The 21848-nt window shown below is 35.4% G+C and overlaps 1 protein-coding gene across 5 annotated transcripts in view; it reads right to left on the bottom strand.

The window, feature by feature from the left end:
- GLRA2 (glycine receptor alpha 2) overlaps nt 1-21848 on the bottom strand; it is a 177241-nt gene that overhangs the window by 27740 nt on the left and 127653 nt on the right. For all 5 annotated transcript variants that reach the window (XM_039339852.1, XM_039339851.1, XM_039339850.1 and 2 more), the window contains 4 exons: nt 19431-19513; nt 18023-18160; nt 16098-16312; nt 6105-6254 (listed from right to left, as the gene is read on the bottom strand). In XM_039339852.1, coding sequence (XP_039195786.1) covers nt 6105-6254; nt 16098-16312; nt 18023-18160; nt 19431-19513 — 586 coding nt within the window. The remainder of the gene's footprint in view (nt 1-6104; nt 6255-16097; nt 16313-18022; nt 18161-19430; nt 19514-21848) is intronic.

Here is a 21848-nt window from a genome sequence, read left to right as displayed (position 1 = left end):
AGCGAAATATCGCCTCACTCAAGCTTTTCCCGGCCAATGCACCAGAAAATGTTGTAGAATTGAAAGACTTGAGTCAGCTCTTTCCAGGAAAGGGAAGTTTATTGCACAGGTTCAGAGAGCCATCGTGGCTAAAGATTCTGAACACAGGCTGTACATTGATGACCATTTTTATAATCCTTCAGGCGGGGGTTATTTCCTGAGCAGGTCACATTCCATACCACATTCTATAGGTCCTTATTCTAACATAGGAAAACTACTAGACAGATCTATAATCGATAGTTCCTCATTTACATTGGAATGCTTTTAGTAATATATCAAGTGTTAAGCAGTTTAGTTACACCATGTGACAGGCAGTTAGTAATATATCATGTGCAGAGCTGGGAACAGGATGTCTGGCCATCCTAAATTTAAGAGTTGTCTAGTAAGCAAAACAAACCTCCCTTTCATACACATTCTTTGGTGGGCCATCTGCTTTTTACCCACATTCGTTGTCAGACCATTAATATTTTTCCAGGTACCACTTTAGAATTAAACCACAGATATCAAGGCCTAGACAAACACTCAGAAACAGCCTCAAGGTTCATGCCACAGGAACAGGAAACTATTCCAAACAAGGCTAGAGGGGGTATAAAAGCCTACTGCCCCATGTGCTCAGCCCTTCTCTCTCCTCTGCACTTTCCTGAAGAACCATCTTTCTACAATAAACTGTAACCTTCTTCCCAAAGCAGTCGCCATGTTTGCTTATTTATTCCCGGCTTGGATGAACCAGGATGAAGACTTTACTTCTAACAATTCTGTTCAATGCAGACATTCACTACTATACTCCTTCCAACCTCTATTTAAACACCCCAGCCAAGGAGAATTTACTGCCTTCCAATGTAACATGCTCCATTGTTGAACACTATTTGGTGTTAGGAAACTTTTCCAGATGGGCAGCTAAAAATCTATTTACTTATTAATTATTGTCCTTTTTTCTAGAATAATTCTGAACCATTCTGCTCCATTTTCTATATGGCAGGTCTTCAAATACCTGAAGATAGCTATATGATTTTACATTGTTTTCCAAGTTAACATCTCCAAACATTCATTACAGTTTTCTCTCCTGCAGATCTGCTTACTTTTAACATATTCATTCCAATGGATATGTTCCAAGTTGTCAATGTCTTTCTTATTGCCCAGAACTGGATAAAAGATTGTAGTTGCAATGCAAAATAGAGAGAAAAAATGACTTTTTTTTTTAAATCTTGGCACCACTCTTCTTTTGATTGCAATTTTCTGCAGCTATATCACACTGCTGGCCATGTTCAGCTTGTGATTCACCAAAGGACCCATATCCCCTGCACATGTGCTACTGTCCACTGATCAGTATGGTCTTTCTTCCCAACTCATGGCTTTGATTTTTTTTCCTTTCTAAACAAAAAATTCCTCATTTTTCTTTGTTGAGATTTATCTTACTTTGCCCAATATTTGTCAAGATCCTCCTGAATTTTGATACCGTTGTCTCCCTTTTTTGTGTGTGTCTTCTGAAAATTTGATAATTATATTTTCTAACTCAAAAGTGTATATAAATATATTGCTCAGTTTAGGGAATGAATAAGTTTATCAATGAAATGCAAGACAGATGTGATTAATTTCAAACCATAATAAAGAATAATAAAGCTATTATTCTATAAAGGCCATTGGCTCATAACTTCTTTCCAGTTATGAGAATTGTCAATATGACTAATACTGTGTTGCAAATTTATTTTGTATTTTTTCTACCATTCTTATTTAATTTGAAAAAGTATTGTTTCAAATGTTTAAGTTTTCATTTAGGAAAATGAAGTCAAATGCAGAGATATTGCTAAGAGTACGAATAAAACAGATCTTGGATCATAAGCTGAATATGAATCATCAACTAAACAGACAAATGTAATTTTAGACTGCATCCATCTGCATTTACAGGTGGGGTCAATAAAAGATCGCAATCACAAGTGTGTGATCAAGTCCTCACTCCTTTTGCAAATCATTATATACATGAGCAAAGATTCAGAGCTTCAATCTGGAGACCATACTGCTATTTTGATTTTTTTACATCTCTCTGGATTCACCACTGGCTGGACTAATGGAAGTCAAATTGCCAACTCATAGGAAATAAGAGTTCCCCTGAATCCTGCATTGGTCAAATCCAACTTCAAACACTGTATCCCTGAGCACCACACTTCAGCAATTGGAAAAACTAACATGAAAGATGAAAGAACTAAGAGCTAAATGTAATGAGGAAAAGCTGGTTTACTTTTAGAGCTTGCAGCTGAAGAGAGTCATGATAGCACTTTCAAGTAAGGGATATTTCACAAATACCATGTGGTAAGAAGAGCTCAGTAGCAATAACTGAATTAAAACAATCCAAAGCAGCACTACTGTCTACAATAGTCAAGTAAGAATGGAGGGATGGATGGAGAGATGGATAGGACAGAAACACCCACACTCATACACAAACACTCTTTTCTAAAAAAAAAAAAAAAAAAAAAGGAAAACATTTGGAAAACTGAAAGATAGATTAGGCCCCAAATTACACACAGGTAGTTTTTGACTTATGACCACAATTGAGTTGAAAATTTCCATTGCTAAGCAGGACATTTGTTAAGTGAGTTTTGCCCCTTTTTACAATCTTTCTTGCCACTGTTGTTAAGTGAATCACTGCAGTTGTTTAAGTCAGTAACACAGTTGTTAAGTGAATCTGGCTTCCTCATTAACTTTGCTTTTCAGAAGTTTGCAAAGGGTGATCACATAACCACGGGACACTGCAACCATCATAAATACAGTTGCCAGTTGCCAAGCATCCAAATTTTGATCATGTGACCTTGAGGTTGTAATGATTGTAAGCGTATTTCCTAAGAGAACCAACACCATCATTCCTTATCCAAGCCCTAGGCAGTTATATACATACAGTACTGATACATGTCTAGATTTGTTGTTTGGCCACCTGAGAATTGTGTTAAACTTATAGATAAATTATGACGTATATTTAAATGGTTTCTCATAGTTCCCAACTCGTGTGATAGCTACACTGACACATATGAAGCTTGCTAAGACTTTACTTTTCTCTTGTTCTTAGATGTCACATGCTCATTCTTTTCCTTTATTGTAAATGATGTGTTCCCCTGATTTTGTCTATAGGACAGACCATGATGTGCTCAGGAATATTCCATTTGTATGATTTAGTGTTCAGGGCAAGTAATGTTTTTTTAATGTTGGCCTACCAATAGATCAGCAAGTCACAAGTCATCAATGTAACCCGGAGAAGAATTGACTTTTGTCTTCCAGAACCTTGGCTGGATCATATGGATGCATTCAGAACACTGTTTTATTAATATAACATCAATTAATTTTTTTCTTCTCTGCTCTTGTTGTTTTGATGTCATCACTCTCAAGGTTTAGGTAACACAAGTACTAATATAAGAATAAACACTGTCAGATCTAATATTGTATGAAATTTTGGCTCTCAGTGTTGTGATGTTTTGTCTTTTAGGAGATAGATGAAATGCTGCATGGCTTGTCACATGTGACAAGAGCTTGTTAAATTATTCAGGGGAAACAACAAAAAGATGTTTGCATTATGCACTGTGTTTTATGTCTTGATCACAAGCCTGACACTTTCCTTACAATACAAAATGCCAATGATTTTAAAGAATCCCTTTAAAATGACAAATTATAAATCACAATAAGTTGAGTGCATAATACTTAGACTCTATCCTGATATGAGTATCTCCTAAACAGAAAATATGACATTATGATGTAACAATGATTATGAGCATAGATAATTTTAAAAGATGATGAGTCAGTCACAGAAGATAAAACATTAAAGGCTGTTTGTTATTTCATGAAATCTTCATGTTGAAGATTTAGCTATAAAAAACATTTGGCTAAAGATGGTTATTGTCTTTAAGCCTTCTTAGAAATATTCCTAGAAGCATTTAGTTGACTATTAAGGAAAGTGGATTTTTTTTATCTGTCTCAGCAACTTCTTGGACCAAATAAGATGACAAAAATGAATTCTAGCAATTCAAAGGAACTTCCTCACTTTGTGAAGACCAACATTCAGATAATCCTGGATTTATGACCAAAATTGGGACTGGAACTTTTATTACTAAGCAGTAAAGTTAAGTGAGCCATTATGCAACTGTGCCTGATTTTATGAATATTTTTGCCACTGTTGTTAAGTGAATCCAGCTTCCCCATTGACTGATTGTTGTAAGCTGGCTGGGAAAGTCACAAATGGTGATTACATGATCCCAGGATGCTGCAATTATTGTAAACACATGCCTATTGCCAAGCACCCAAATTATGATCACATGATTATGGGGACACTGTGACAGTAATAAATGTAAGATAGGTCATTTTTTTCAGCAGTATTGTAACTTTGAACATTGAGAATTGCCTGTACATTAAGTGACACTGAAAATGAGAATTAGTTTCATGTTGTCTGTGGAGTAAATATTTTCCAATGTATCATTCTTGTAGTGAAAATCGCACCCTATTCCATGGGTCACATATAAAACTGCCAATAACCATAGTAATAGGTCCCTGGGTACAACCCCAAAACAACTGAATCACCACTTGAATACTATCAGCACTGATAAAATCACCATCAGTCAATTATAAGAGGTAGCTTTATTTGGAACGGCTTACATCCTGTGATGATATTTTTATTCCAGGTCCTTGGGAAGGATTTGATAAATGCATAAAAATGCCAAAAGTAGTCTAAACATCTGGCTAACTGTGTAACAAACCATCATAATAAAGATAGGTGAATTCTTACATGCATATGTATGTGCTTGGATACTTAGGAAATACCGATTTCAAGGCAATTACACTATGGACCGCAAAAAAAATGACTCATCAATCTGAATGTAGACCAGGGGTGTCAAACTGCCGGCCTGCGGCCCAGTTTCATCATACCGAAGCCACACCTACCCCATTGCCAGCAATGCAAAAAGAGTTGCGATACGTCGCAACACGTCACGTGACGTGGCGAGTTTGACACCTGTGATGTAGACCATGTAGTCACCAGGAATTGAACCTGATTTAATGTCACCATCTAATTACTGCATAATGTTTTCAATAACTGCATTGTAAAACTGAACAACCAAAATCCATATCTGTCCAAATGGAATGAGATACTAAAATTGCCATTGAACTAGGTTGATGGAAATCTAAAAGAAGTCCAGGACAAAAGAAGTACACAGAGAGTTCATGAAGCTTAGAAGAACTGGAGTATATATGAATAATGGTGATTGCCAGTTTATAATATCAAACATATATTAGCTTCTTGTCTCCTTGTCCATCTCTCAATTTACCCAGAAATTTGGACTGGTGCTCTAATTCTATTGTTCCATATGTTGATGATGCTTTTACCCTCAAGCCATTCATTTAATGAACTGATATCCTCGTTTCCAACTGTCCCAGCCTGTGTCTGTTCTCAAATTTGTTGATCAGCAAGTAATAAAACAATAAAATAAAAATGGAAATGATGCAATAACACATAGAACAAAATAAAATAACAAAAAGAATGTTATAGCTAGTGGATCAGAATGAACTGCAGGAAGCAATTCAGAGGAAAATCAGTTGGAGCTGGCTATGAAAAGTCAAATTAAATAATAAATGAATAGCCAAAATAGTACAGTTATGATGGCCTGGTAAATATCAAAGGAAATCCAAGGCAAAACCAGCTCTGAATAAATAGATTATTTTTATTAGCCCTTCCATTCCTTTACATAAATACGGTGTTACGGTGTATACTGTGACTGATTTCATGGCAACTAAAGCAGAATTAAACCTTTTCATAATTATCAGAATAATGATCAAAAGCATCTGGTGAGGACAAGTGCTGAAAAGTCATTTACATTAAATATTCAAAACTAGTTTGAAATTGTATAAATGTCATAAGTTGGAGTACACAGACCATTCAGTCTGAATATTGACTAAATGTGGGCATGCTTGTCCTCATTTGTATGATGTCAGTTACAAAGACCACCAGCAGTAAATAAATTTCTTTTCAATTCTCAATTCCTTTTACTGAATATATGAACAGTTATAATTATTCTGAAAATAGGATATTGTACCTTGTGTTGCCTCCTTTGCCTTCTTCGAAGCCTCAAAAACTCTTTATGCTGCCTTGACACAAAGTTCACTGCTGCGTATTCAAGCAATGCAGCGAAGACAAAGAGAAGACATACAGCCATCCAGATGTCAATAGCTTTTACATAAGAGACCTGCAAGACAAGGAAGCAAGAAATAAAATCATGGAGTCTTGCAGATGTGGAGGAAATGACAGATGTGCTGGCAATATGTACAGAGATGTAGGTTCTACACAGAATAATTGTTCTTAGTATCTACAAGGGCCCCTCTGAATAATTTTATATTTTATTATTGCTTTTGAAAGCAAGAATTTAATGGTATTCGTCAGAGAAGCACGAAACATTCACATTTCAAATATCTACATTGTTACGTTTTGCCATTCTTAGATGCTCATTTGTTCCATTCCTCTGGGTATCAGTTTTAGGAATACTTTTAGTCCTTGACTAGAATATATTTAATCCTTGATCGCAACTGAGCCCAAAATTTCTGTTGCTAAGTGAGACATTTGTTAAGTGAATTTTGCCACATTTTATGACCTTTCTTGTCACAGTTGTTAAGTGAATCACTGCAGTTATTAAGTTAGTAACATGTTTGTTGTGAATCTTGACTTTGCTTGACAGATGGTGACAAAAGGTGATCATATGACCCTGGGACACTGCAACAGTCATAAAAATAGTCTGAGGCCAAGCATCCAAATTTTGATAAGATGCTGCAATGGTTGTAAGTGTGAGAAACAGTCATAAGTCACTTTTTTCAGTGCCGTTGTAAGTTTGAACAGTGACTAAATGAACTATTGTAAATTGAGGATTACCTGTACAGGAAACAATTTCAAGATCTTGATCCCCCTATTTGGAAATGTGAGATATTGAGCCTAGGAACCTCTTCATGCTAATCATGTGCCCTATGTTGATTTATGGGCCTTTTTCACCCTGGCTGGCTTGACTGAAACTATTCAAATAGTTTATCAATGAAGTATCAAAGAGATAAAGTAAGATAGGAAGAAAAACAAAAAGCAATTTAGATGTATATATAAATATATATTTATTAATTTAATTTTGATATACATTCAGATCAAAGTTCTTCTGTTATATTTTCATAAAAGAGATTATTACTTTCTTCCTTTAAGTGAATTTAATATCATAGATGATACTTAGATTTGGCTGTGGCGCTTTTAATAGAGTTGTGGTTGGCTTTTTTGTGGTCCTAAAATTCTTCTGTAATAACTTTATTAGTGTAGCTTATTATTTTTCTCCACCATCCTATTTCCTCATCCACTATATTAGGAACACATAACCATCTGGAAGATGTACCTGTGTCACTTTATCACTGAAGTAAAATCAGAAGGATCAACATTTTAGACTGAGCAAAAACCACTTCTCATTTGAATAAAGAAATTGAAGGCAAATCTGAAACAAATTCTGACTTGGCTTTTCTTCATCTCAAAAGCCCAATCCCTATTTTAGCTGGATAATTTTAACCCTTTGGTAGTCCTTGACATATGACCTCCCACCATTCAAAATTACAATGGACTCAAAAAAAGTCATTTATGACCTGTCTTCAGTTACAGTTGCTGTACTAATCCCCTCAAGATTGTGGCAACCATCTGATATTTACAACCAGTTGCAGTGTCCTGCAGTCACATGAGTACATTTTAAAACTTTTTAACTTTTTAAAATGTTTTCTGGCAATGTCTTGTTTAACAACCATCATAAAAATTGCTGTAAAATCAAGTATAGTAATGTGATACCTTCACTAAGGACCATGATTCAAAATTCAATTGTTGTTGCAAGGATTTTCTATATAGCTCTGAATAGTGAAATTCAAATATAGTAAGATAACAGTTCTGTCTAGTAATTCTTTATTATTTGTACTATTAAATTGGATATTTGGTTTCACAGATGGAATGGTTTGACAAGAAGCAAGTTTTACATATATTAAAATCTGTAACTTTCAGAGTTGTAGCACATGTGAAAAGTGGCTATGCTTATTTTATCCTCTTTACAATTTTTTCCATCCCTAGTGTAGATGGACAATGAAATCAATGCATAACATGCATGGATATAAAATACTTTCATACATTTGCAGTTTTCTAAATAATCAGCATTGTATATGAATACTTCCCAAAGCAGAACTACATACAAATTTATGCAAAACAAAACTATATTTTCATTGCTATGTAATAAATAAAACATGATATCTAGGGTATGAAATCCTGCATCCATAGCAACCATCAGCAAAACTCCCACTGGTATCAACAAGATAAATATTGTATTTCTCAGATCTTGTGGAAGCAACTATCATGCTGACCTTTAGTTTCTCAGGAATCAAAGCTAGATCTTTTGACCAGTATTTGTAGGTGGTTCACTGCGTGACACCATTTAAGCATGCTGCTATTATATAAATAGAAGTTGTGTTACATACAGAAGAAAAAGAGAAAATGATAAAATACTAGGTGTAGGCAATATAATCCAGCATGGGATGCTGGCAGGTAGTAGTAAGGACCACAGAATATTTAACTATGTTCTGGAGTTCTAAATAGATCTCCATCTGGAAAAAAATGAATTTTATATCCAAATAATTGGAAAATACAGAAATTTTCTATTCACCCTCCCCAAAGTGTGCAATTAGTAACATAAATTTCCTAAGCCATTTTTTTTTTTAAAAAATCCAATCACCCTTTTGTTGTTAATATGTTGCATAAAGTAAATTTAATTACAGGAATCTATATCATTTTAAAGGTTTCTATCTTAAATATGCTTGTTACTATAAACATATGTGAAAGATCACATACCTTTTTGATGTGGCCCCAAGTATTTCCTTTAATAGTATTCTACAGGAAGTACACACACACACACACACACACACACACACACACACAGGGTTTTCTTTCCATCTTGTCAATACAATAAATATAGATGCAGCTGGTCATTTAACAGCTGAAGAAATATCTTTTCCTCTGCCACATCTGGTTACCTTAATATTTAATTGAGATTCTTGTAGGACTCATTTCTATTTTATAAGTATGTGATATTTACCGTCATCTTTGATGGTCATAGGTTCAAAAACCATCTCAATGCCTCAACTACATCTGTAAATATGTACTTGCTCATTCCAAACATTTCTTCAGAAGGCAATCTTATTCATTTCTATTTTGGATTAGTACCTTGTAATGGTAGCAGTGTATAATGAGTTTCAATTACATTATCAGTTATCAGGACCTTAAGCACCTAAAAAGGTCATCCATAATGGGGAGGCCATGGGAATAGAATTAGGCTAAATATGACCCACTGCGGAAGAAAATGGTCATCCAACATTTTACTAAGAAAAGCAAATGAGCATTCACAACCAAGACAATGTTCTGGAAGAGGAGCTGTTCTTAGCCAAAGAGTGTTCAATAAACTACTGGGGAAGAGCAAAGGTTTAAGTACAAATAATATTTGTTTTTACAATATGGCTGGATTAAAGCCAAAAGAGATCCAGCTGCTGATATTATCAGAGACAAAAGAATATTAAATGTTCCAAAGGTATGTATATTATAGGTAAATTAAGTGTCAGAACCATAAGCCAAGTAAAAATATCAACAATGAATATTGATATTCTGGGAATCAGCAAACAGAAATTAACTGGAATTTTATTTATTTATCCATTTATTAAATTTATAAGCCACTCATCTCCCTGGTAAGAAATGGGTGATTTCAAACCAAAAGAACCATGTAAGAAACAAGTAGCCATCATTGTTAGGAAAACAATGTAAAATCAATTTTCAGGTGCAAAATGATAATAGCTCAATATCTCATCCAATAGAAACCAATCAATAATATTATGCTCTAGAAACAGATGGAGAGAAAGTGGGATAGTTCTATGGTACTTTGTAACAACCTCATAAAACAAAACAAAAAGATACCATGCTAATTATGATAGTTTGGAATGCTAAAGATGAAAGGAAAATAGTATCTAAGATAATGGAAAAATTAGGCCTTTGAGTATGAAATAATATTTCTGCCAAGAAAAGTCAATATTTATAGCACATACTGCCTTCCAACAGGAAACCTAAAAAATGAGTCATATGTGGACATCATTGGATTGGCAATACCAAAAACAAATTGATGATATATTCATTGAGATAATAGCTCTTGTCTTTCATTTGATCAGGGTCATAGCAAGAGTGAAAAGAGACCCTGGAAAGAAATGCAAAGTGGGCCCCCACAACATGCATTAACTTTTTTGCTATCTCAATTTTTTTTATTTAACTCTATTCTATCCTACATTTTTATACATTAAATATATTCTTATATAATTTTATACAGTTTTATTCAGTTTACTTTTATTCATTTTAATTACTTCTCATCTACTTGCCCTACTTTCTTCTTCATTCACATTTCCTGCTGATCCAAGTGCCCACCAGAAAGATTTTCTTTTGCCAACATTTTCCATTGAGGATAAGTTGATAAGGACTTACAGATGGGGAATGCAAACACAACAACAGGAGAAGCAAGAACTGTCTGAAATTTGGCAAAATAAATGCAAAGAAACACTGATGGACCCCTGAATTATCAAAGAGTATCTCAAGCCCCAGTCAGATGACAAGTGAGAACTTGTTTTGCTTCATTAAACAATTACAGTTTATAAAATGTGTCAGTTATCTGCTCCATAATCAATTATGAGAGTGAGGAGTTAACAGTTTAGAAAGATAAACTCCAGAGAACAAGTTTCATCTTGATCTGAGAGATAAAACCAGATCCCAAACCTAGTTATGGACTTGGTAGTCAAGAATCACCTGCTGACTATGTTGTTTATGCCCAGCTGCTAATGGCTAACACTAAGGTTGATAACTTAACCTAATGGAGTAATTTATGTTTACAATGATAGATAGTCCATTTGTCCACTTAAAAGTAGGCTGGATCAGGAAACAGATATCACAAGAAGCACTAAAATTCTATTTTCTTAGAAGAAGAAAAAATAAACATAGGCTATACAATAACAGAATCTTGAGGGCTTGACTGTGTTCTTCCCTTTCCTTTCTCTTATACCAAAGAGAATCATTAGTTTCTTTCTCATGTTTTCTTATTTTCCCCAGATAAACTCTTGTTTTATTAATGATTATGGCAGATTTCTTCCAAGTCATCTTTGTCCTCTTCTATACCACTTGACAATAAATCCATTAGCGATCAGGTGTAATCACAACCCTGTCAGACAGATACCCGAGATGTCTTTGTGATACCAGAAACAGTGACAGGCTCATTCTCCAGCCAGAGAGAATGATGCTTCTAGCTGAGAAGAACAACTCCAACTGTGTCAGAAGGCACACTGGGACTGCTATAATCTGTTCACTCTCTTAACTGTTGTCCTGCCAAGTCTCCTCTAGTGAATTCAAGGAGATCAGGTAGCTATCAAGATGCTAAATTTACAAAGATGTTCCTTACTTTTCAATATACAATGTTACAAGAATGAGGGATTATTGGAGAAAGTTTCATAGTTTTTGGTGTTTCTCTCCCCTGCTGTAAGGTAGGACAGAGTAGTGGGGGGTGAGGAAAGGGTTTTCAAGAGCAAAGTAACCTGCTAACTATCAGGCAAACTATCAAGTTCCTATAGTGACCATTCTTATCCAAGATCAAGTCAAGTTTACAACTTTAAGTTTGAAACTGGCTTCATATCTGGCTGGTTGTTGTATACAAAGCCTGCTTGGATTGGGTGAGTCAGCTCTCCCTGCCTGCCCAGCCCTTCCTGGGAGGGGGAAAGGGAGTGAAGTTTTCTGAGTTCTCATTGGCCACCTGGAAGCCCAAATGAGTAGCTCAGGGTGTGTGCATGCGCGTGTAGGCATGCATGCGACTCCCCGGGTCCCTTCCGTTGCCCCCCCCCATTAGCGAGCTCCAGCTTGGAGCAAGCGGGCTGCGCACAGGGATCTCCTCCTCTCGGTCTTCCACCCCGTGAATCCTCCACAGCCTCCCCAAGCCGAGCAAGCAGAAAGCCTGCCTGTTTGTAAGCCAGGAAACTTCGGGGCTCTGCCTTGTCAATTGCACACACACCTTGATGAAAATTGCCCTGCCTGCAAAAGGACTTCTCAGCAGTTTTTTAAAGCAATACTACCAAGAATGAAATTGGCGACAGCCAGAATGTTTAGGGAAGAAGGAAAGGAAGCAGTTAATAAACCAAGTAAGAAAGGCATTTGCCCTTCGAAAACTTGCATTTCCACAAATGTGATAAGTTGCCCCCTTTTCAGGTAAGGGGGAGGGAAGTAAATGCTTTCCTTTTAATTTGTTATTAAAACTCAGTGCACTATAGTACTTATTGACGGGAGCCAGATTGACCAGCCAGGATCTGTCATATATAACACCACAAATGCACCATGCAAGTTTATTTAGGTGGGTGGAAACCGCTGGCATAAGCTCGGTGGAAGTCGACGGGTGAAAGGACCGTGTAGTTGTTTTCTGTCCCCCCTCCATTCCTGCTTCGCAAATCCGAGAGAAATTTAACTGATATCCCTCCCCTTCCAGACCCATAGCCTCCTCCTCCTCCTCCTTCCTCCCTATCGTGTGGGGCACGAGGAAAGAGGGAACGCCTTGCGCCGCCACTGCCTGCCTGCCCACCTCCGCAGCCGCCAGTCGCACACTCAGTATGAGCCGCCACTGCATCCCCCATGAACATCTCCTACCGCCCCACCTCCTTTCAAGCTCTGCCTCCCCCAAGCTACTCCCACCAGAGGTGAGAGGTAAACGCCAAAAAGACCCCGGATGAAGAAGCGCTGAGAAATGCCTTGGATGGACACAGATGCTTAGGTTTGTTTTCATTATATAAAAAAAAACCACCCTACAACTCTTTCCGCCCCCTTCCCCATTACATGGGCCATCCTTTTCTAGTTCCTTCGAATGAATTAATCACGGGACGGCCACTACCAATCCGCAGTTCTGGAAGGGTGGGCAAGGAATTGGGATGGCGAAGGAGAGGGAAGAAGAGAGAAGGAGGCGGTATGCAATGTAGCATTATATAATGGGGAATAAACCTCCAGGAAATCTTACCGTCACGACAGTCAGATAATGCCTATCGTGCTCCCAGTATAGAGGTTGGAAAGAGATATCTTTAGTTGATTGGCTGGTTTTAATAATAATAATAATCCTAGGACTCTTTTTGAGCAAGGGGGGGGAAGAAAACTTGATGAGTAATATGCCAAACCACATGTGTAAAGGAATAAAATAGAATACCCGTATTTTCCAGTGTATAAGACAACTGGGCGTATAAGATGACCCCTGACTTTGAGAAGATTTTCAGGGTTTAGAAAGTCATCTTATACACCGGAAAATACGGTACTTACAAAAAAAAAGCTATTCTGTGACCAAAGAGGGAGTCAAGATGGAGGAGCAAATTATTAGAGATATATTTGAAAATTCTCTAAATAAAATCCACCAGTTTGTTGATGTTATTGTAGTAATTTGTAGCTTGGTCTTCTTTGCTGTGAGTGGCTAATTTTTTTCTGATTTTTATTATTTCTGATAAAAAGCAATTCCCAAGCAACTTACCAAAAAAAAGCTATTCTGTGACCAAAGAGGGAGTCAAGATGGAGGAGTAAATTATTTGAAAATTCTCTAAATAAAATCCACCAGTTTGTTGATGTTATTGTAGTAATTTGTAGCTTGGTCTTCTTTGCTGTGAGTGGCTAATTTTTTTCTGATTTTTATTATTTCTGATAAAAAGCAATTCCCAAGCAACTTACCAAAAAAAAGCTATTCTGTGACCAAAGAGGGAGTCAAGATGGAGGAGTAAATTATTTGAAAATTCTCTAAATAAAATCCACTAGTTTGTTGACCAGCTGTTCTCCAAGAGTAATTAAAAAAAATTCTCAAACTACTTTAGGGATGCAAACAGTATTACCAAACTACTGAGGCAACTTTACAATTAGCTGAAAATGCAGAGGAGTTAACTGCAATTTTGGAATATAAACCTGACACCAACTTTTATTCTGATGGTTTAAACATAAATCTCTCAACACAACTGAAAGAAGAGCTTCAAGAAAATTTGCAATTTTTAAAAAGACAAGTTTGGGACTTTTTCTTTAATGACATTAACAAGGTTGATAAAGGCTTTTAACCAGTGGTAGGATTCATCCAGTTCACACCAGTTCGGCAGAAACGATACCTAACTTTTTGTTGAATTTGGTGAATCGGTTAGAATAAATCGAGGCATGTCAAGCTGGTGACACTGCTACCGCGAGGCATGTCACATCAATGACGTCAATGCAATACGCATCATGCCAGTGATGACATCAATGTGATGCATGTCATGCCCATGATGAGATCAATGTGACCCATGTCGTGTCAGTGATGACGTCAATTCAACGCATGTCACGCCCATGATGTCAACGCAGCACATGTCACTCGAGTGATGACATCAATGTGATGCACGTCACACCCATGGTGACATCAATGTGATGCACATCGCACCAGTGATGAAGTCAATGTGATGCACATTGTGCTGGTGATGATATCAATTTAATGCGCATCATGCCCATGATGACATCAATGCAACATATGTCACAATGGTGATGTCAATGAGATGCATGTCACGCCTGTGATGACATCGATGTGACGCACATTGTGCTAGTGAGGTCAATGAGATGCATGTTGGACCGGTGATGATGTCAATGCAATGCGCGTTGTGCTGGTGATGGTCAATGCGACGCGCGATGTGCCAGTGATAACAATGAACAGAACCAGCTGTTAAATTATATGAATTCCACCACTGCTTATAACTACTTGATAAACTTTCCAGAGAAGAAAAAGATCTTATTCCATGAAGACAGGTTGAAGGATGGATTTTATTTGTTTGATATTTGTAGCTGAAAGTCTTAATCCATAATTTGAAAATGAAATTTATATATATATAGAATGCTTAAGTGATTCTTAAAGTATGCAAAATGTTATTGAAAGTGTTTAAGAATATCTGTGTTAAGAGAAAGTTAAAAAATGTTTTAATAGTTAAAGAAAAATTTTGAGTTTTAAAAAGGATGTTTGTAAAAGAAAAAATATTGTTCTCTAAGAATAGTTTGGAGGGAGGGATTTAAATTTAATATTGAAGTTCAAATCTGTATGTTAAGACATTAAAAAATGTATTAGAAAGCTTTGATTTTAGTAATGTGTTTAAAGAAAAGTTTAGCATTTTAAAAAGGGTGAAAAAGAAAAGAAAAAAGAGTGTTTTCCCTTAAGATCAAAGAATCTGAAAAAATACAGTGAACCTTGTTAATAAAAATGATGATTATTCACAAAGATTATTAGGTGCAAATAGAAATACATACCATTTCCACAGTAAAGATAAAGCAGGAATGGTTAAATTGACTATTTTATTCAAAGAGGAGAATATGTTTAAGCACCTTTTTCACTTGGACATCATTTCTGGATTTTTTGTTTGTGATGAAAAAAAATGAAATTTTGACTTTGGTTTTGTCGATTAGATAGATTTGTCATTATAGAAATGGCTAGTCATATACTAATGTGTAAAAGCAAAAAGTTGAAGCTGGCGTGTTTTTATTCTGTACTGCGCTAAAGAAAGTCGGAATTCCACGCTTTTTCTTTTTCCCCTTTTATCTCACTTTTTTTCTCTTCCCTTCTCTTTTTCCTTTCCCTAATTTCTTATTTGTATTTTTCTTTGTATTTTATATATTAAATAAATATAATAAAAATTGTACTTTAAAAAAAAATAAAAAATAAGAAAATAGGTTGTATAACCAACTGTCATCCTTAATGCAAATAAAAAGAAATGTATTTCACATAATGCCCTATATCTTAATTTTACCCTTCAATCATATACTGTATAATAAATCTCACTTGCTTGTATATACATGAAATAAAAGACATCTGGTCCACAAATTTATTAAGAACATTACTGATAATTTCAATGCATGAAAAAAAATAAGGAACATAATAGAAAAGATTATAGGAATCATCTCTATTTAGTTTGTTAGTTCTGAATTAATGGAAAGTACTTACTTTTGGAAGAGATGCTCTGGAGCCTGAACTCTGAGTGGTCATTGTCAAAACTGTAGTTATGCCCAGTGCAACTCTGGCTGGAGCAGCATCCATGTTGATCCAGAAAGATACCCAGGACAAAATGACGATCAGCAGGCTAGGAATGTACATCTGGATTAAATAATACCCCATCTGACGCTCCAAATGAAACTTTACTTCAATGCATGTAAATTTTCCTAGAACATGAAATTGTTTTTATAAATCATTTTTGTACATTTTAATCCTATTATATCATGAGCGTAAATTAACTGCCTTAGGCACAAGAACAGTGAAATATCAGATCTTATTCAATTGGATGGGCATTGTTCCTTCAGTACTAATACAAAGTATATTTTGACTGACATTCTACCCTGAAGGAATCAACCCCAAGTTAGTCATTTGAGAGTTGTATATCACTTTATACAAAGATGACTGCAATTATAACAATTGGTTCAATTTACTGATCTGTCTTGAGCATTTTTAATGTTTTGAAAATGAGGGCTTTAAAAATTAATACCGCTTTATACTTTTTAAACAAAATAATAAACAAAACAGTGTATTTGAAGTTTCAGACCACAAAGAGTTTGATGAAAGCATTTGTTGAAAGTGGGACTTGATATAAGGGACCAGGTGTTTTTAAAAAATCTAAATAACTAAATCACTTTGGCAACTGGAACTGCTTAGTGAAATCCCTAAATGTTGTAAATAATCATGTGACCTGGTATGGAGCTGCAATGCTCAACTGCATTTATAAGTTGGTATTCCTAAAAATTATTCTTTGGTTTTATCACTTTTTCTCTTTAGTATTTTTCAAATCGCAAAAGAAATTTCTGGGTACACCTAGATAGTGTTTTCTCATGCCCTGCCCCCATTCCATGGTCTATAATAAAGATGTATATTAATAAAACCTAATTTCTCTTAATACAATTTGTTAGTTAAAAAAGGCGCTATCAGATGCCTTCTGATTCTGGGATTTCCTAGAGAATGCATGTCTTCAGGGCCCTTTGTGGCTGGATATATCCCAGTTACACATTTGAATCATGTCCTTTGAAATTCCATATCTATTAAAACCTTGAAAATGAATTGAAATTTTGGTTTTACTATTTTTATAAGAAATTAAAGGAAACAAATTAGACTGAAAGTCATTATTGATGAGATTTGATGGATTATTTTCAAAGCTATGAAGCTACTTTCTTTCATTATAAAACTTCTTAAATTTATATATCACCATTCAGCCAGGACTTCAAGGCAACAGACAGACTATTTTCTTCTCTTAGTTTTTCCCACAACAATCGTGTAAGGTAGGCTGGGCTGGGAGAAAGTAACCAGGTCAGCTGCAACTGTATTAGAACCTATGTTTTCCAAATCCCAAACCAACAAGTTCACTACTATTTTATCTTGATATTATTTCTAATACACCAGACATGATGGATATATTGAATAAAAACTGATTACATACAATGTGTTGTTGGAAGTTTAATTCAGGAATTCCAATGCTAATTCATATGGCTTGGCTTTAATGTAGCATTTTCAAATTTGGGTCAGAAATTCTTAAGAGAGTTGGTATGACTTTAAAGATGGATCATTGTTTGTCATCAATGGATATGTTTTTCTTGGCCACATACTACTATTTGCAATTTATCAAGACATCAAGATGTCAATAGCCAAAGTATTATGCAACTGTAAAATAAATCAATACCCAATCTGCAGCTTGACTGTTGATAAGTGTATATCGGCTCATGATTTGAATTACTTCTTTAAAAAAGAAATTTAATCAAATCCATTTTGTTGATTCAATTATGTAATAAATGTGTATTAACTTTAATATTAATAACCAGGATTCTTTAATAAATTTCCAATATTGCCCATAAAATTTGGAAATCTTTGTTGAGTAATATAATACTTACCAGTATTGTAATGCTTTGTGCAATAACCAAGCTCCTTTTCTTCTTTCAAAATAAACTGCGGCAGAGTTAAGCCTTCTGCTACTTGTACTGGGCCATCGCTCATCCATTCAAATATCAGATCATTCATTGTATAGCCAACTAGAACAAATTATTTGTGATTAGATAATAACAGAATTGCTACAACAGGCAAATAGCAACAGTAGAAAATTATTTAATTTCTGAAAGAGAAAAGATAACTAATAAATACATTCAGATTATGGTTAATGCATGGAGTGATATGACATCAATAAATCAGGAATATCTAGATTAAATTTGGGGAATATTTGACCATAAGTATATTTATAACAAAGATATTAAAGTGAAGTAGATAGGACTTTCTACATCTTTTACCCTGATATAAATTGAGACTACAATTTATAGATACAATAGCATGGGAGCCACAAACTAAGGCACTTTTAGATCTAATATATTTGGACAATTCTATATTAGAAAAATCTGCATTAGATGCTATCAAGTCTCCAATCCTATTTGGATAATAGCACTAGCATCTTTAAATATTACATCTGAGTGCCTCAGGAGTATCCAGGTGCTTCTATACCTATCACTTTTACTATTATTACCCCATGCAATACAGGCTGTTTGTCTATGGGGATATAGAGGATTGACACTGTATGTTAAATATAAAGATGCACCCACGATGGCCTGCCTCAGAAATGTCATTCTTTACTCCATGTATTTATTCTTTGGCTTTGCATTTTAAGTGTCAAATAGTCCTCCAAGTCAAAAATTTCAATTATCCAAAGATTGTTTTTATTCAGGGCCTTAAGTAGGAAAACCGTTTACACTATCACTAAAGAGAAAGAAATAGAGACAGCAAACAGCTTGCTTACTGATAAGCATTAACAGACAGCTCAGAATTTAGTCACCCTATCCAAAAAGGGCATATCCATTCCTCAAAGTTGAGAAATAAGATTGTTTTCCTCCAAGGTTCTCTCCAAACTTATAGGGGACTGCAAATCCTAGAATTCCCAGTCACCTTCTTTGAGGGATTTGGAGAATAAAAGGTTCTACTAAATTATAGGAATTTGAATTAGAACATTTAGTTCTGTCTTCTCAAAAGCCATCAGGTCTTAAGATGCCTTAATAGGTTCTATTACAAGAACAAATTAAGGCCAATAAAATTACCTTTTCTTTTTCAAAAATAGTAAAGTAAACAAGTAATAGTAGCTGTAGTAGAGATACATATCCCTCTTCTGTTTGCTTTCTCCAATTGTTTTCTCAGTGACATATTCTGTATATGCCAGAAGCTCTGTATTATACTTCATGAAGTGATATTAAATGGTGCATCTTGAAGAGTCAGATTATGACTGGTGTATTTTTTTAAAAAAATATATAATATCTGACTTACAGCTTTCTAGTTGCATTGTACATGTTTGTACATCCATAGGAAAATTCTTTAGGTCCATGGGACAGGATAAAGTTAATGTTAGCCTAAAGGAATGCAAAGAAATGTAAATGTGTTTAGTAAGTATGGAATTGCTGCTAAAATGAAGTTATGACAGTTGCAGTGTCCCAGGGCCATGTGATCACCTTTTGTGACCTTCTGACAAGCAAAATCAAAGGGAAAGCCAGATTCACTTAACAATGGTGTTACTAACGTAAGTACTACAGTGATTCACTTAACAACTGCGGCAAGAAAGGTCATAAAATGGGGCAGAATTCATTAACTGTCTCACTTAGCAACAAAAATTTTGGGCTCAGTTGTGGTTGTAAGTCGAGGACTACTTGTATTATATTTGTACATGTACCATTAAGTTCCCTGATGTAAAAACTAAAAGAACATAGTGACAGCAATAAAGAAAATGACACATTTGGGATAGAAAAAATGAGGTCTTATTGTCTTTTCACCCTCTCAGATACAAATAAATTAATGAGCACAAGTATCTAATCCAAAGTATTAATCAATAATGTGATCATTTGGGCCTTTAATCAAGGGTCTTAGTATTATAGAGTAGTAGAGTGCAAGTCTTCAAACTCTATCCTTTGGCTTTTTTTTGTAAATTCCTTTCACTTTCCTCTGATATTTTGCCATCAACAGTAGTTTGTTTTCTTTTCATGAATATTAGATGACTGAGAATTTCATTTTTAGGTAAAAGTATTTCTTATCAGAAACCCAGTGTAAACACCAAAAGCAAAGTTTTACATTTAGGCAGGAAAAACCAAAGGTTTAAGTACAGATTACACGAGACCTGGCTCAAAAACAGCAACTGTGAGAGGGACCTTGGAGTCCTAGTGGACGATCACTTGACTATGAGCTAGCAGTGTGCAGCAGCAGCTAAAAAAACTAATACAATCCTGGGTTGTATAAACAGAGGCATAGAATCAAGATCACACAAAGTATTAGTACCGCTTTATAAAACCCTAGTAAGACTACACCTGGAATACTGCAACCAATTTTGGTCACCATACTACAAAAAAGATGTTGAGACCTTGGAAACAGTTCAGAGAAGAGCAACTAAAATGATCAAAGGCCTGGAGACTAAAACATATAAAGAATGGCTGCAGGATTAGTCTAAAAAAAAAAGAAATAGAGGTGACATGATAGCAGTATTCCAATTTGAGGGGCTGCCACAAAGAAGTGGGGTTCAAACTATTCTCCAAAGCACCAGAGGGCAAGATACGAAAAGATGGTTGGAAACTGATCAAAGAGAGAAGCAACCTGAAATTAAGGAGAAACTTCCTGAGGACAATTAACCAGTAGAACAGCTTGCCTTCAGAAATATGGGCGCTCCATCACAGGAGGTTTTTAAGAAGAGACTGGACAATCACTTGTCTGAAATGGTATAGATTCTCCTGCTTGAGCAGGGGGCTGGACAAGAAGACCTCCAAGGTCCCTTTCAGCTCTATTCTATTCTAGTAGCTCAGCTGCAACCTTGAAGTCAAACACAAGCAATCATTATTTTGCAGTTAATGTTTTTGTAGCACTATAAAAAGGAGATTACAGGGAATTTTTAATAAAATGAGAATTCAGAATGATATTTGCTTTGTTTACCAGGGGAGTTAAGACTACTTTTATCTGAAATATACATTCGCGTACTATTCTTAACCTACAGTATCTGAAGTGTGACTTTTTTTCTTTGCAAGTGACTAAATCAGCCTTTTCTATCTATTCTCATAATATCTGACCATTTAACAGCTTTGTAGCTCTACAGTGAACCATTTCAATTTATTATTGTCTTTACTGAAGTATAGCACCCAGAACTCAACATGGTAATCTTGAAAAAGAAAATAAAGTCTCTTTAAATAGTATGCAGCAAAACTCTTATTGCTTTCCCTCATGTCTCTGTTTCTACTCATCTGCAATACTCATTTACAAACCAGACTCATAGGAATGTTTATTTTTCAAACTGTGTCATTATGCTAAGTGCTACATTGCCAAAAGAAATGTTTCACACAGTTCACAGATTACCATAAGTCACTTCCGGTTATGCCAGCTGAAACCACTATCTGATAAGACTCTTATGTACACAGAGGTGTTCTTTGGCCTATATCCAGTAAACATCTCAAAAATCCCATTAATCCTGATTTCCATAAGAAATTGCCAATTTTTAAAAATCTTTCCAGCCAAGAGTAATGCTATCCTTAGATAAAATTACAAATACAAAGACTCTTTCTCCCATTTTTAATTAAATATGGTATCCTCATTTTTACTAGATGAAGCAATGCAACAGGATCAGGATAGATTTAAAGCAGAAGCCTTTTGGATTTAGAAGGGAAGGTGTTACTTTCAGCTGCTAAAATGTGTCACTCTTTTGTAGCATGAGAG

Source organism: Crotalus tigris, unplaced genomic scaffold, assembly GCF_016545835.1.
Source record: "Crotalus tigris isolate CLP2741 ecotype Arizona unplaced genomic scaffold, ASM1654583v1 scf7180000017740.2609645, whole genome shotgun sequence".
Taxonomy (NCBI): Eukaryota; Metazoa; Chordata; class Lepidosauria; order Squamata; family Viperidae; genus Crotalus; species Crotalus tigris.
This window is presented reverse-complemented; position numbering and strand designations above follow the sequence as displayed.